At 36.6% G+C, this 14,485-nt stretch overlaps 1 protein-coding gene across 2 annotated transcripts in view; it reads right to left on the reverse strand.

Moving 5' to 3' along the window:
- Nucleotides 1–14,485, reverse strand: part of DPY19L4 (dpy-19 like 4) — a 35,340-nt gene that overhangs the window by 14,143 nt on the left and 6,712 nt on the right. For both annotated transcript variants that reach the window (XM_065832863.2, XM_065832862.2), the window contains exons 5-15: nucleotides 13,689–13,810; nucleotides 12,659–12,804; nucleotides 10,713–10,836; nucleotides 10,024–10,158; nucleotides 8,622–8,753; nucleotides 8,434–8,532; nucleotides 7,144–7,217; nucleotides 5,204–5,362; nucleotides 3,254–3,373; nucleotides 2,043–2,163; nucleotides 592–648 (exon numbers count right to left, since the gene is read on the reverse strand). In XM_065832863.2, the coding sequence (XP_065688935.1) occupies nucleotides 592–648; nucleotides 2,043–2,163; nucleotides 3,254–3,373; nucleotides 5,204–5,362; nucleotides 7,144–7,217; nucleotides 8,434–8,532; nucleotides 8,622–8,753; nucleotides 10,024–10,158; nucleotides 10,713–10,836; nucleotides 12,659–12,804; nucleotides 13,689–13,810 (1,289 nt within the window). The remainder of the gene's footprint in view (nucleotides 1–591; nucleotides 649–2,042; nucleotides 2,164–3,253; nucleotides 3,374–5,203; nucleotides 5,363–7,143; nucleotides 7,218–8,433; nucleotides 8,533–8,621; nucleotides 8,754–10,023; nucleotides 10,159–10,712; nucleotides 10,837–12,658; nucleotides 12,805–13,688; nucleotides 13,811–14,485) is intronic.

The following is a 14,485-nucleotide window of genomic DNA, read 5'->3' on the forward strand; positions in this document are numbered from 1 at the left end:
AAAAAATAATTTCCAAATATCGCAGTCTGTCTGTGAGTTGCAATAAAGAGCTAAGTATTTATTTTAAACACTGAAACATCTGTAGCTTTTTTCCCTGTATTGTAGTATATACACACCTCTGGATAGTGCTCTGCACAAAGCATTTAACTCCATTATAATTTGAGGAGAGTTTTTCAAACAGATTATTTGTGTATGGCCTCCCATAACTTTATCTCCATCTAACTCCATTCCCTCTCAGTAAAACCAAGACTAGGGAAATACAGTCTTGAATACCTTGAGTTTTTATTTGGCAGTATTTTCTTTGCTGAGTCAGTTTACGTATCCAAAGCACAACAGCTGAATATAATAGGCTTCATTTAAATTTAAACATTTCTTAATCACAATAAGTGATTGTTAACAAATTAAATTGTCAAATGCCTCATACTGAAAAATGTAAACAGTTCTGCTTAAAAAAATCAAAATATTTTCAGTGGATGACAGCTTTTATTTCATCATATATATTTCATTTAGTCAAGTATATTTATTTCCTCATCATTTTGACTCATATTGTGCCTACATATAAAACAAAAATCACAAAAGTACGTTTCTTACCTCTTTCCACAAGCTGAATCCAATTATTGTGGGAACTGCCATGCTCAGAGTGAGAGCCTAGAAAATACATGTTAGAAGAAATAGATTATGGACCGTCCTCCCACCTTGGACTACATGTTGATTCTGTTTATATAGGAGGCTACTTTTATGCCTGAAGGTGAAAATTTGTGGGTTTGTATCAGCCAAAAACTCTCAGCATACAAGAATTAGCCTAATTTAGCATGAAAGAACTTGTTTGACCCATGATAACTTCACCGTCAATCTTAGGGATAGTTAATTACTACTCAAATAACAACGATGCAATGTGCACATGATGTAGGGAACAGAAGAAAAATAACTACCTCACATACAAACACAGTAAGATAATCTGAGAAAGGAATAAAAGTATGAAACAAGCATTTCAAACCCCTGATCTTGTTGATGCTTATGTTCAGATCAGGAATATTGATATGCAAATCCCAGAAACTCATTCTGCAGCACATCATCATTCTAGCTAATATAATTTTTGCTTTACAAAAAGGACAAAATAGCTCCTGTGGTACAGGAAGCATTTGGTAAGGAATGTACACAACACATTCTCTTGATAATATGCTATTAACACATCTAGTGTGTTAACAGTAAAAAAGCAGGTGTATATAGCAGAAAGCATGAGGTATATAAAGCAATGTGTTTACCATGTACATGAACATTGTTACTCCTTTATCTGAAGAACATTGTTAATGTTTCAGATGTAAAAAATTTATTCCTATAGGCCTCTTGAAATTAAGGTAATGTTCTATCCTTGTTTTATTAATAAAACAAAAGCACAAAGCTGCTAAAAACTGCACAAGCAACTCTTGGCATATTAAGAATAAAGCTCAAGTTGGAGTGGGGGAGTTGTTTGCACTGTAGAATAAGCTCATCTTCAGTCACACCACTTCCCTGTAATGGACACACATGAACAAATATTATGCAAAGTAATTCCATTTACCATTTCTTATGAAGCAGCTTGACTCTCAGAAATTAAATACACCTAACTACCACATTTTTAGCCTCAATTCCTAATGAAACAAGGCTTACATCAATGCTTGCCTGCATGTTGGCACTTTTTCTCCTGCACTCATCCTAAAAAGTTCACGACCTTGGCCAATCTCAACAGGACAGAGGGCTTTAGGTCTCAAAGATTTGTTAAAAGAAGTTAAAAAGATGAGTGAAAGAGAGAGAGATGAATACAGTTCTGCTTCTTATGAAGACAGGCTGGAGTGTGAACAAAATATTATTGTACCACCTACCAGAGAACATGTGAAAGTGTGATATTAAGAAGAAGAACCAGAAAAAGCAGACTATATGACACCACTGCTCGCAGAACTACATGTTCTTTTAATGGTTTTTTTAATAAGTTTTAGGTAGTAGTTTGAGAAGCTACATGCTTGCTATCTGTAATTCCCAAGACACTGGCAACAGCAACCCACCAGCAATATTGGGTGCACAGCTTTCAGTCGAAGCCACTTGAAAAGCGTCATCCAAAGTTCAGGAGAGCACACACCAAATGCAGCAAGTGTGCAAACATAAGGTGTCCATAGATATTTCATTCTGAAAAACATTGCAATAACTTAGTTGGGACTCTGCATGCCTCTGTATTTAAGCTATTTATAAAAATATTCAGATTTTTTTTTTCTTATGTTAAATACAGTCTGGATGTTCAAGCAATCTGAGATCAAATCTGATGGCACTGAAGGGCAAACCAATGAAATCTCTAGCAGAAGAGCAGGCACCTGATTATCTGCTGCGAGATGTAGGAGCAAGATCCAAGGTCAAAGATGACAAAATCCTTCACAGAGTTCAGGGGAGGATGAAAGGAAAACAAAGAGACTAGTAAAGTCACTTGGCTGTTGCGGTTTTCCAGCCAAGCAAGGATAAAAAGCAGCTATTCAGCAAAGCTGTACAGACACTGTACTATAAGGGAGTTCCTGAAGAAAGGAAAGGAAAATATTTAATTAACACTTTATGATTTGCTGGTATTGTCTGCCTCTTAAGGATAGACAAGTCAAGTCAAGACAACCACATAGTAACACAGCAGTCTGCTCACTTTAAGAATTTGTGAATATTCAGATTTTAGGGCAATGAGCGTAATACAAACATACAAGGCTGCCACCTCCAAGCTGATTTAGCTGAGAGCCAAGATTAGAACAATAATGTCTTCCAAATGTTAGCTTCTGTAGCTTTAAGGACTAGCACAATAACTTTTAGAATAGTTTTGCTATTGATTTAACATGTCACGCAAAGGTATACTTGATAAGCAATCTTCTGTGTCTCAGTATGCCAGAACACACCCTGTTCCTCAAAACACTATACAAGATCTTGCAAGAATACAATATTAAACAGCACAGTTCTACACTTAAATACCATAAAGAAAGTGATTAAAATTTGCTTCAATTACCATCTCAGATTCTGGCTGCATTAAAGCTTGGAAAATGTGTTAAAGCGACAAAGCACAATTCATCATGTACCTGTGTCCCACTTCTAGTAAAAATGATCTTTGCTCTCTCCCCCACTAACTCGTACCACTATTTGCCAAATACATTTCTGAAAATGGGTGAACTTCAAGGAGGTGAATGGTGTATCATGTCCAGTTAGGAACTCGCTGTTGCTTTCAAAAGAGATACATCAAAATCAGACTTACCCTTCCAAACACATCGCTAGACAACCAAGTAAAATTGTGTGAATTACATGATAAACTATTTCTGGCCTCTCTCCAATTCGACCATCCTCAAGATTAACTGTCTCTTTCAGTGGTTCACCACTGTAGTTGGAGAAAATGAGACATCAACTTAATTCAGACATTATCTCAGGCAAAGATGCCAATAAAAATACTTTCATGACCGTTAAGCCAGCAGTACACTGAAATCATTCTGTGTCATACCATACAATATTGTTGCACTGCTTATTTGGTTTTTGTACTTCATCAATGATCTATCAGTACCCACTCTCCCTTGTTTCAGACTGTAACCTCTCTGGAGAAATGGTTGTGAATGAATACAATGGCATCACTGACTATGACCATAAATGCTACTTTAAGGTAATTCAGCAATAAGAGACAGTCTAATTTAAGAGCATGCACACTGCAAACATTTAGAGCAAGCATGCTGTACACACATTCTAACTAAGTTTCTTCATATCATTAGCTTAGTGAAGAATTATGGAATCTGTAGGACAACAGATGTGTATGGAACGTATACAGCATATTATGACAAAGTAAGGTAACAAAAACAGGTTTAAGTCACAGTTTTATAAATTCTAGTGATACATTATAAATAAAAATCGTAAGCAAAATCTTACAACAAATGTTTTTCTACAAATAAGACAGCAAGGCAACAGATAACATTTTATTCAGCCATGATGTGATTTCAGGATACATCTTTATAATGCACTTTTTCACGACAAGTGAAAAAAATATCTGAGATTATTAACTCTTTCAAAATAAAATAAAATAAAAAAGAGGGGGGAGAAGGTTTATTTTACCGCTTTTCTTTAAAAAGCTGTTGGACATATTGGAGTCGTTGCTCATTACAAAGTAGTAAATAGCTATTTCAACCACCAGCAAAAAAATCGTAGTTTGTTTTGTTGTTTTGAATATACTATCATACACCCAATCTGACAACATTTTTATTTATAGCAGTATCATCCTTATCTATTAGAAGTCTTGTTCATTTTAAAAAAATCTATTGATTTTTTTTCTGCAGACAAATGAGAAATTTGCCCTAATACCTGAGCAGTTACACCATTCATTTTCTACCAGGAGAAGATAATTTCCTAGCCATTGAGTTCCCAAGACAAGTTACACTAGGATCTAGTGCTGCTATTCTTAGTCTGTAAACAGACAGCTCCACTACTCCTTCTCCCAAGGGAACTGTGAATCATTGTGAAACTAAAAATAATTGAGTCAGTTTTACTTCAGCTCTGTTCTGAAGAGCAAAGGCTGATGGACCTTATCACAGTAAACAACAGTTAAAAGAACCGCAAAAGCAAAACCAAAACAAACAACAAAACCCCAGGGAAGCACCAGAAATCTGAAATCCTCACAACTCCATCCATCTCATTCATCACAGTATGTAAACTTGGGAAAAACAAACAAAACAAAAAAACCCCAAACAAACCAAAACCAACACAACAAACAAAACAAGTAACAAACAAAAAACCAAACCAAACAAACAAAACCCAAAACCCAACAAAACCAAATCCAAACCTCAAACAGAGAAACAAATTATCTAGCAACCATCAGATAACTTTGGTGTTGGAAGGGGAAAACCAACAAAGCATCTTTCTCCCTTGCAATGGGAAGAAACATAAACACATCACAAAACTTTACCCAGAGCTCTGTAGCAATCGCACCCATGGGGAAAAAATAAAACCAACGACAACTCCCTGTCTTGACTGGACAGATGGTCAAAAAGCTCATCGCTAAAGGACTTCCTTTAGAAGCCTCTGGTGGGCCTTTCCACTGGTGCTTACAACCCTGCAAACTCAACGGTGCAACAGATTTTGGAGCAGCAAACATCATGACCCTTCACTTAGACATTCATGAATCACTTATTTTTAACTTCTTATTTTTCAGTATAAATAACGTACTTACCAAATTCTCCTAAAAATGACCTGAGTTACAGAAAAAAGGCAGATAATGAATACAAAAATATAGAAAGGCAACAGTGACGATTGTGTTAGTCGCAAAAAAAAGTCTTGGGAGGGTGTCTGAAGAGATTCTTGACAAAGGAGCCAATTCATTGTAAAATTCCTAGTAAGGCAAAAACATCCCATTAAAAACAATAACAATATGCCATAGATTAGGAAAAAAAAACAGCACACAACCAATCACAGTTTAACCTATTCATATTATAAGAAACTATTTGAAATTCATCTTTGAAGTTATCTTTTTATCATTCAAAATCACTTTGCAAGTACTCTTTAGAGGAACTGTCAAAAGCTCATCTTCCAAAAAAGAATCTGTGATCTGAAGAGACCAGACTACAACTGTTTCGTATCACAAAAACCCAAACTCCCACATAACTTCATTACGGGGACCACAAAGCACTTCGTTGTCATAGTGGATTAAGATTTTGAAGATATTGATGCAAGGTATGCTTGTCCTCATTCCAAACAAGGAGATGAGGAAGGTAAAGTGGTCATACAACATCACAAACCTGCCTGAGGCACTGCCAAGAATAGAATCCTTATTGCTGAAATTTTATTTCTGTAGCCAAACCCATTCAGTCGTTTTTCTTTCTCAACTAACAAGCAGAAAGGTTATATAGTCTGCCAAGAAGCACTATCAGTGGGTATTCTAAACTGGAATTGGTGCAGTATGTGATGCCATGAATGCACTCGTCTTATTTTGGTTTGCTTTCCTCCCAAGGGACAACCAGAGAACCGAACCACTTTCAGTTAGACAGAATCAGTTTAAAGATTAACAGCCGGGCATGTCCAAACTGGCCTTAAAAGATAGATCTTGAAGCTTTTGTGCTGCAAACCGTAATTCCAACCTACAGCTGCACAATTTTCTAGATGCGGTTCCACCCAGTTTGTCTCAATCATTGGCTTCATTGCAGAGTTTGACAGCCTGGAAAGTAACATGTAGCAAACTCCTAGGAAAAAAAAAGTCCGTAATACCTGGCAGCTGAATAAACTGAAATCCTGACCAGAAGCAGTCCTTTTTTCTTCTTGCAAAACACTTATGAATGTGCATGTATGTGTGTTAAACGATGCATCTTAGTCCAAGTAACTACATCTTGTCTTTCAAAAATTCCCCAACAATTTCAATTATGTGTGATGTCATTCTCCACTTCTTCCCCTGAAAGGTTGTGAAGTAGTTTTTTAAGAGAGATGCAGTTCCCAGGAGAGAGTCTCAATTACTACACAGAACTGCAAGTGTTGCCTTGGGTCCAGGAGGTGTCTCAGTCCTTATCAATACACCATTTTCAGTTTTCCAGAAAATCCGTAGCCATCGTGTCTTCTTGTAGACTAACATTCAACTCTTTTACAGATGCAAACAGTTTCTTAGAATCACAACAACTCCCTCTGACTTTTAAGTTGTTCCTTGTCTCAGTTTCTTCCAAAACATACAGGATATTTTGGGGGGGGCTGTTATTCTTACAAAACTAAAAATACCACCCCCGCCCCGTTTCAAGATACTATTGATAGCTCATTACTCTCTTCGGAGCCCTGTCTTTTCCAGGCTATAAAACATTAGTTCCACCACCTTTACCCTATTATCTTTGCTTTCAAGTCTTATTAGAAACACTAGACAGGGTATAGAAAGTTTTTACTCTTCAACATCAAAAAAACACAATCTACAAAATGCTTTCATCCCCAGGCATGAAAAATATTGAGGTACCTAAGGAACCTCAAAATCCTAAGTAAATTCTGTATATTTTTTAATTCAATCTTGAAAACAGGTGTCAGATAGAAACTGCTTCCCTAACACCTCTATAAAATTCTCACAAGCCACAGAAATTTTATACTTCTCAGAGCAGTTTGAGTTTGGTTATCTTAGAAGGTGTAAAGAGTTTAAGAACTTACTTAGTTCTGTTTAAGCCAAGTTTTACTTCAATGAACTTCAGCAAATGCTCATTTTCTTTATGGGGAACAAACATCTGAAAATTAATTTAGCAGAGAAAAATCTTATAAAGTGCTGGAAGCAGCTTTCACAGTCACTACATTCAGATGACAAAATGGCAGGGAACAATCAACTATTCAAGATTTAGGTAAAACTAACAAATTGGATTAGGTGTGCCAATTATGGTACTGGTATAGTATTGTAGATCTTCACTTAAATGAATCTATATTTTGGGTTTCCTTGAGAATATAATTCGCTTAATTTCATTCACGTACCCCAACAGGAAGGTAAGTGAAAAGCTGTCAACAAGTTGTCAAAAGACTACTGAGTGGTGTACAAAGGATCATGAAAAACGGACATAACTTACCCCCAAGCAAGCCAAAGAACATTGCATGTGGCTCCACTAAACAACAGGTGTGCAGTCTAGCAAAAGTTATGAGCATTTGTATTCTTCACATAAATTGTTTGAGCAGCCAAAAATTCTGCATGCTGCCTATGTAATTTAACTGATATTTTTCAAGGTTACGTTTTATTTTCCTGGAGATACAGCAACGCTAGCCAATTTGAATGGCACAAGAAAACAATCAGTTCTGAGCATTCTCTCAAATCTTTTAGGCTTCACTAGGTTCTTTACTTTTAAGTCAACACAGTTAATTAACACAATCAGAGTGAGTTTGAGTCATAGAGGAAAATCACAATAAATTATATAAAAGGCTAAAGCCAGCAGGAGGCAGTTGCTAATTAAAATACAAGACCAGGCTGAAATCCTATTCTGCAACCTCAGCTCTGAGTTGACTCCTACACTAAGTGAAGGTTTCTGTTCTCACATTCTAGTTGAGATTTAATTGAAAATTAAAGTCTATCCTGAGACTACTCAGGGTAGTTTCTGGCTACTAGGTCTTCTCCATGCAGAATATAATTTTAATATTCAGGCCAGTTTGTAGAGGTTATACACGTTATAACAAAAAAACACATTTATGAATTAGCAAAAGTGTGATTTAAAGAGTATTTCAATATATTATGCTTTAACTTCAATCCAAAAGACCAAAACCGCAACAAAAATCAGCTGCTGGAGTTTGTAAAGAATTTTTATATAGATATAAAATGACTCAATTTTCAGTATTCCAATTTGCTATGAATTAACTCTCAGATCAGTAAGATGAGCAACACTTCAAAAGATTTTTCCAAGACACATCTGCAGCTTTCTATTTCAATTCTGACAATTAAAATTACTTTTTACAGAGGAATCTTACCTTTAGTAAGAAGTTTAGTGTCACTGTTATTGTAAGAACCAAATAAACATACATTATTTTCAGCAATCTTGACATGAATGTACCCTTTTTCATATTCATCTGCAAAAATATTTTAAGAATGCCATATCATTTGGAGTTCAGTTTAAATAATAACAACTACACTTGGAGCTAAAGAAGAGTCAAGTTACCTGAAGGCATTTAGAGAGCATTAAAACTGCTATAAGGCTCAGTAATGGTGACACCAGTAAGGCTGAATTTTCAAACTGTAAAAGGTACCCCAAGAAGAGAGAAAACAAGTAGATTTTGTATACTTCATGCACCTATTGAAGAAACAAAACACAATAAAATAAAATTACAGTGGGTATACAACTTGCTTTTTAGAGCAGTTCACTCCATCCCTGTGTTTATCTGGATCTCTACCCTCCACCTCACAAATTTAGCAGGGTACTGCTTGGCTCTGAAAAGCGTTCCACATCAAAATGATCCTGGTCAGCCTCAGTAACTACTGCACAATTACTTCACAAGAATTCTGTAAAAAATGCCAAAAGCAGTAGTATTTTACCAGGCCTCCCCATTCTGTACCACCTCACTGTGTTGTAGCATGAAGTACAACCACAATGCAACAGTATGAAAACATAATTTCTGTGAAAGAGCTGACTACTGTAAATGTGCTTTCCTTCCCTCACAGTAACTTCTTCATTTATCCTCTCTCAGGAATACACAAACTGTTACTGATACTTTCTGTCATTTATAAATTTATAAGCACATCTTATAAACCCTGAGAGTTGATTCTTTAGACTTTTACCAAAACATCCATCTTTTTCCCTTATATTTTAAATACCTTGCTTTGAACTAAAATTAATCAAACGTTTCCTACTACTGAGGAACAGAAAAAAAGCAATTGAAAGAAGTGACGAATTAGTATTGCACACAGTTTGAAATGGAAGTTACATCTAATAAAATTACAAGGTACATGTGTACAAAGTGGCATATATACCAATGCAACAGGCAGAGTTAAAGTGCCTTATTGTTGCAACATTTTTAAAACAGATTTTGCAGAATAAATTCAAATACTTTCTTGCACTGAAAAATAAATTTGCCTTCAGCATCTGTCTAGCCTGTTTATTGGCTAAACCAGTACAGGGTAGGCCATTCAGGGTGAAAATGAGCCCCTTAACTGCACAGAGCAACAGAGCAGTTTTTTGGTCAGTCCCACATTACTGTGAATAGGGAAAGGAAAAGAAGACGCAACTACGCCAAAAAGGATGCATGACTGAGACATGATATTCTTTCATTCATTCATTATACTCTTTCAGCTCTCCAAGGATGTTTCAGGTCTCAGACGCTTTGTTTAGCTTCTGATCCTTTTGCTACGAAAGCTATCCCAAACACAGTAGTCCAAAAGAGTGTGAGTTTAAAGCTGTGTTATTCTTCCAATGGACATGACATGCAACTCAGCTGGACCCAAGCTGCAAGACATTCAAGTCATCGCTCAGTCTGTGCCCTTTGGAGCTCCTGCCCAGTTATGGCAGGCATCTCTGAGGCTGTATTTAAGTCCCAAACTATCAGTAGGCTGAAGAGTTCCAATACCTTCTCTGTCTGCGCCAGGGCAAAGCTGTCTAGCAGAAAAAGAGAAACAGCCTGGACAAACAGGAGATAATGACTGTATTCCCACATCATCATGAAGGTATATGTTGAAGCACTCACCAAAAGGTAACAAAACTTCTATAGAAAACAAACAAACAAAAGCATTAATTTCACACCTATGCATCTCTGTCACTAAGTAACTGACAGGTCATCAAAACAGAAACTATGGAAATTAATTATTATTTTAGGAAATAATTAAAATATTGACTTCAGTCATATTTAAAATGTTCTCAGATGGAACAAAGCAATTACTGAAACCTCCAGAAACATTTAAAGCCAATCAGAAGAAAAGCCAATCAGGGAAAGGAAATTACCACCATCTTCTGTAAGCAACAGGAAGAGCAACAAATAGTTTATATGGCGAGAAAAATTCTGCATCAGTTTATTTTAAAAAGACAGTACACATCTAATTAGAACACTGTTATCTCTGAACCATCATGAGGGCTTAACAGGGCGGGGCACAAGTCGCTAAGCAAAAAGTGCACAGGCCTAGGTGACATCCAAGTGGCTGTTTTGAGAAAAAAATGGAACATCTACTGTTTTCTGCCTAGTAGGGCAATAGCGACAGAGGTAACTACTCTAGAGCACAGTTCTATCAGCAACTCTTTAGTAAGAAATTAATTTTGCTTTACCTCAGCAGAACAATTTAGGTTTTTTTTTAAATAGCCTGTGAGAGCTGCTACTTGACATGCAAAATATGGCAAAGCCCAATTTTCCCTTGATGGTATGGAGTAATCAATTCTTGTTGTATCTGTCCTAGAATAAAGTACAGACAAACAAAATTATTAAAAGATTTATGGAACAAAAATATCAAGGAAAGCCTAAATGTCACTTCTAGTTATCAGTGTTGCCTTGCAAGGAAACTATTCCTCTATTATGTGTAAAGTAACACTGAGACAATTTTGCTGCTGATACAAGTAATAAATTTAATATCAGCACAGAAGGTCCAATCTTTACTCATTTATTCAGCAGGTCTGCTTACTAGGTGACATTTATAGGAGTGAAGCCAAACAGCGTCTGCCTCCAGCCTTTTCTGACCCACTACAACAACACTGTGTGAGCTGGACACATCACATGCTGCTTCTGCCAACCTGCACTGACAACGCAGCCTTCTTTGGCTGAGAGCAGCACTACATGGTCTACCAGGCAGGGAAACACTGCCATAAGAGCAGCTTTCTACATTACAATGAAAATCAGCTCACAGGTGTGAGAAGAAACTCCTTCCAGTTCTCATACAATATGTTTTAAATAAGTGATTTAGGCAGTCGAGCACAACATACTTAGAATCCAAAGTAGTGCTCTCTCATAGCAGCAGCACCAGCAGATACTCTGTCTACAGGGAAAATTCTGCCCAGCAAAACAAGAGATTAAAGATGGATGGGGAGCATGGGCCAAAACAGCAGCAGGGTCTTCTCATGGAATGATTTGACAGTATCTGCACGGTTAGAGCTGTAGGAGAAAGTTTTAAAAAGTGCTAAAGTGACTTAGAAAGCACAAGTCACACTTTCAAATGTGATCAAAGGCATAAGTTTCAGAAGTGCATAGTCTTCTTTGTGTCTACTATGCTTTTAAAAAATGAGCCTCAAGCTCCTTTATAATTTAGATATTTGAAAGCATCACCTTTCATTTTTATCTCTGAAGCCTCTTACAGAGGCATATTTGGAGCTTTTTAACTATTGGACCTTTCAATTTGTTAACATTGTTTAATCTTTGCTGTTGAAAAGAAATACAGATTCATTCACCATTTTTCCTACTTTCCACTGTCCACACCAGCTTGATGAACAGTATTTTTAGCTACTAATCACAGATTCTGTCACAATGACTTCACACTCCTAAAAGACGCTTCCTAACAGCTCAGCTTTAAAGGTACATCTCTAACATTCTGCTTCTCCACAGTTCTTTTCTTTCAAGTGCTCTCAAGTTCATCGAAAGCCCCAGAGCTACTTGGTGACAAATGAGGAACGTGAACACAAATTCTCATTGCCCAAAGGACGGTCCCTATTATTCTGGTGTTTCATAAAGGGAAGGGACATTTTCTTGCAAGTGAAATGTTTTTAAACAAAAAAAAAAAAAAAAAAAAATCGAGATAGGAATCATTGAAGAAGATGTCATTTTGCACAAAAACCCACTACAAAAAGCAGATTTAAAAAAGTATCAAAGACTCTTTACAAGAAAAATGCACATGGTCATTTCCTTCTAAGCGACAGAACAACCATCACAATATTTACAGGTGATCACAGACAGCAATTCTGTTTTACAGCAACTTCAGAAATTTGTTTTCATTCTCCACCAGCACAAAACCAAAATCTTATGAGGAATGTTTTTGCAAAACGGAATGGTGTGAAAATACTCCTATATTCACACAGTTCAACTGGCAGCTGGGCTGGTTTGGACAACAGCCTTTCCATTAATAAAAGCATCCTGAGAATCAGTGCATCTCTGGGAAATGTTTTGTATTTGGCATAAGAGCTTACCCTCACAATGAGAACACAAAGTTTAATAGAAAGCATTTCAATCCGCTCTAATATTTTAAAATGCCTTATTGACAAACTAGATTGTAAAAAGATGATTTTCTTACCTGTTAATAATGAACCATGCTACAGTCAGCATTCCTGCCAGCCAAGTCCCACTCATAACCCAACTGGTTACAAACAATGCAGTCACATAAATTCCCTGCAGTCCAAAAACTATACCAATGTAGAAATACACTGGTTCGATAACTTCCTGAAATTACAAATAAAAATGAAGAGACATAGCGGCAACTGAGCTGAAGCTGGAAATTATTACTATTTACATCCTGCTAACAGTGTGCTAGGTGCTTTGCAAACAGGTAAGAGACACCCCCTGTTATAGAAAAGTATTGAGTATGCTTTTATTTTGAGCTCAGGGAGAACAAAGCAGTGTGAGTTAAGAGCACAGTTCAGGACTCAGCTTGCTAGTGCCATGATTTTTGTATTTACTTTAGCATGAACATTGTATGTGTCAGATTTAATAGATCTATACTATAGTGAGATACAAAGTTCACAGGACTACTGGAAGAAGCTATGTAGAGAAGGAACTTGGAAAAGTAAAGATGTGGCAAAAAATGGTTCCAAACACACAGAAGCATGCAGAGAAAAAATAAATAGTAAATGAAAAAAAAAAGAAAGATAAATGAGAGAAGACACAAGTATGCAGCATAAGCATAACAAAGCCTGAGTAGAGCTGAAAGTGATAAAGGGTTTATGTACAAATGTTTTGCCCATTTATCTATATGGGAATGAGTAGAGACAGCTAGTACTACAACAGAATTCTGTACTCCGAAGGAGCTAACTTCCCTGTTTTTAACAAATAGCACAGACACTCTCCACATTTCTAAGCCATTTGTAGAAATAAAGAATAACAGACAGAAAAGTTTAGTGCATATAAACCCCCAAAATCCTACACCAGAGACTGATCAGAATTGAGAAGAACCTGGACCTGGTGAGAGCCTTAGCTGAATTCAGTCAACAAAAATTGCATGTATTTATTGTATACAGCATAGGAAGTCACATACACACTCACATACACACGCACACTCACATACACAACCATAACCAAAGCACAAAAAGTAAGAGAAATGCACATACTTGGCTACCAGATGCTTGATATAAAACACTGGCAATCAACTCAGGGTACAAAGTCATTTGCTGGACTGCATTTATTGTCTTCAGTGATATTGTCTTATTGTTGTGTGTCAACTCATAAACACCTATAGATAAAAGAAATCATGGAATCACTTACTGTTGCTGTTCTTAAATGACATGAAAGTGTATTCAAAGGTAGGGAGATTTGGTCATTAAAGCTACTGACTGATTCTTCTTTCGTAATTTGAAAGGAAGGAGAAGTTTCTGTGCCAGATGCCATTCTGCCCTACTCATTTAGCAACAAAGTTATTACCATTTTTTGATCTCGTCTATAAAAAGAAGGCCCAAAACTAACTAGCTGAAGCAGTGTCTTTTCAGTAACATACTGATGCAGCCCTGGAACCAGCTACCTACAGATGACCTTCACAGGAGGTTCTTAAGAAATGAGACAAAGGTCTAACAGGATGAGCAGGGTGTATTAAACCTGTCTCCACAAAGAGGTCGGATGTGATGGCCTCGTCACCCTTTTCAGCCTTGTGTTTCTGAGACTTCTAAGAATTACTCAATATGCCTTTGTATGGGATTAAGATGAAACTGAAGCTGGCATACTTGAAGGATACATCATTCTGAAATGTAATTAAAGACTTGCTGTTACTTAAGACAATAAAGAGGAAAAATAATCCAAATTAGAGAGGGGAGGAAAAAAAAGAACAAAAATTTCAACAACAATGGAACAGCCAAACAAGATAACCATTTCCAGTTCTGAGCATATCTTGGTGTGTGGTCTGCAGCTGGTTCTC

Source organism: Patagioenas fasciata, chromosome 2, assembly GCF_037038585.1.
Source record: "Patagioenas fasciata isolate bPatFas1 chromosome 2, bPatFas1.hap1, whole genome shotgun sequence".
NCBI lineage: Eukaryota > Metazoa > Chordata > Aves > Columbiformes > Columbidae > Patagioenas > Patagioenas fasciata.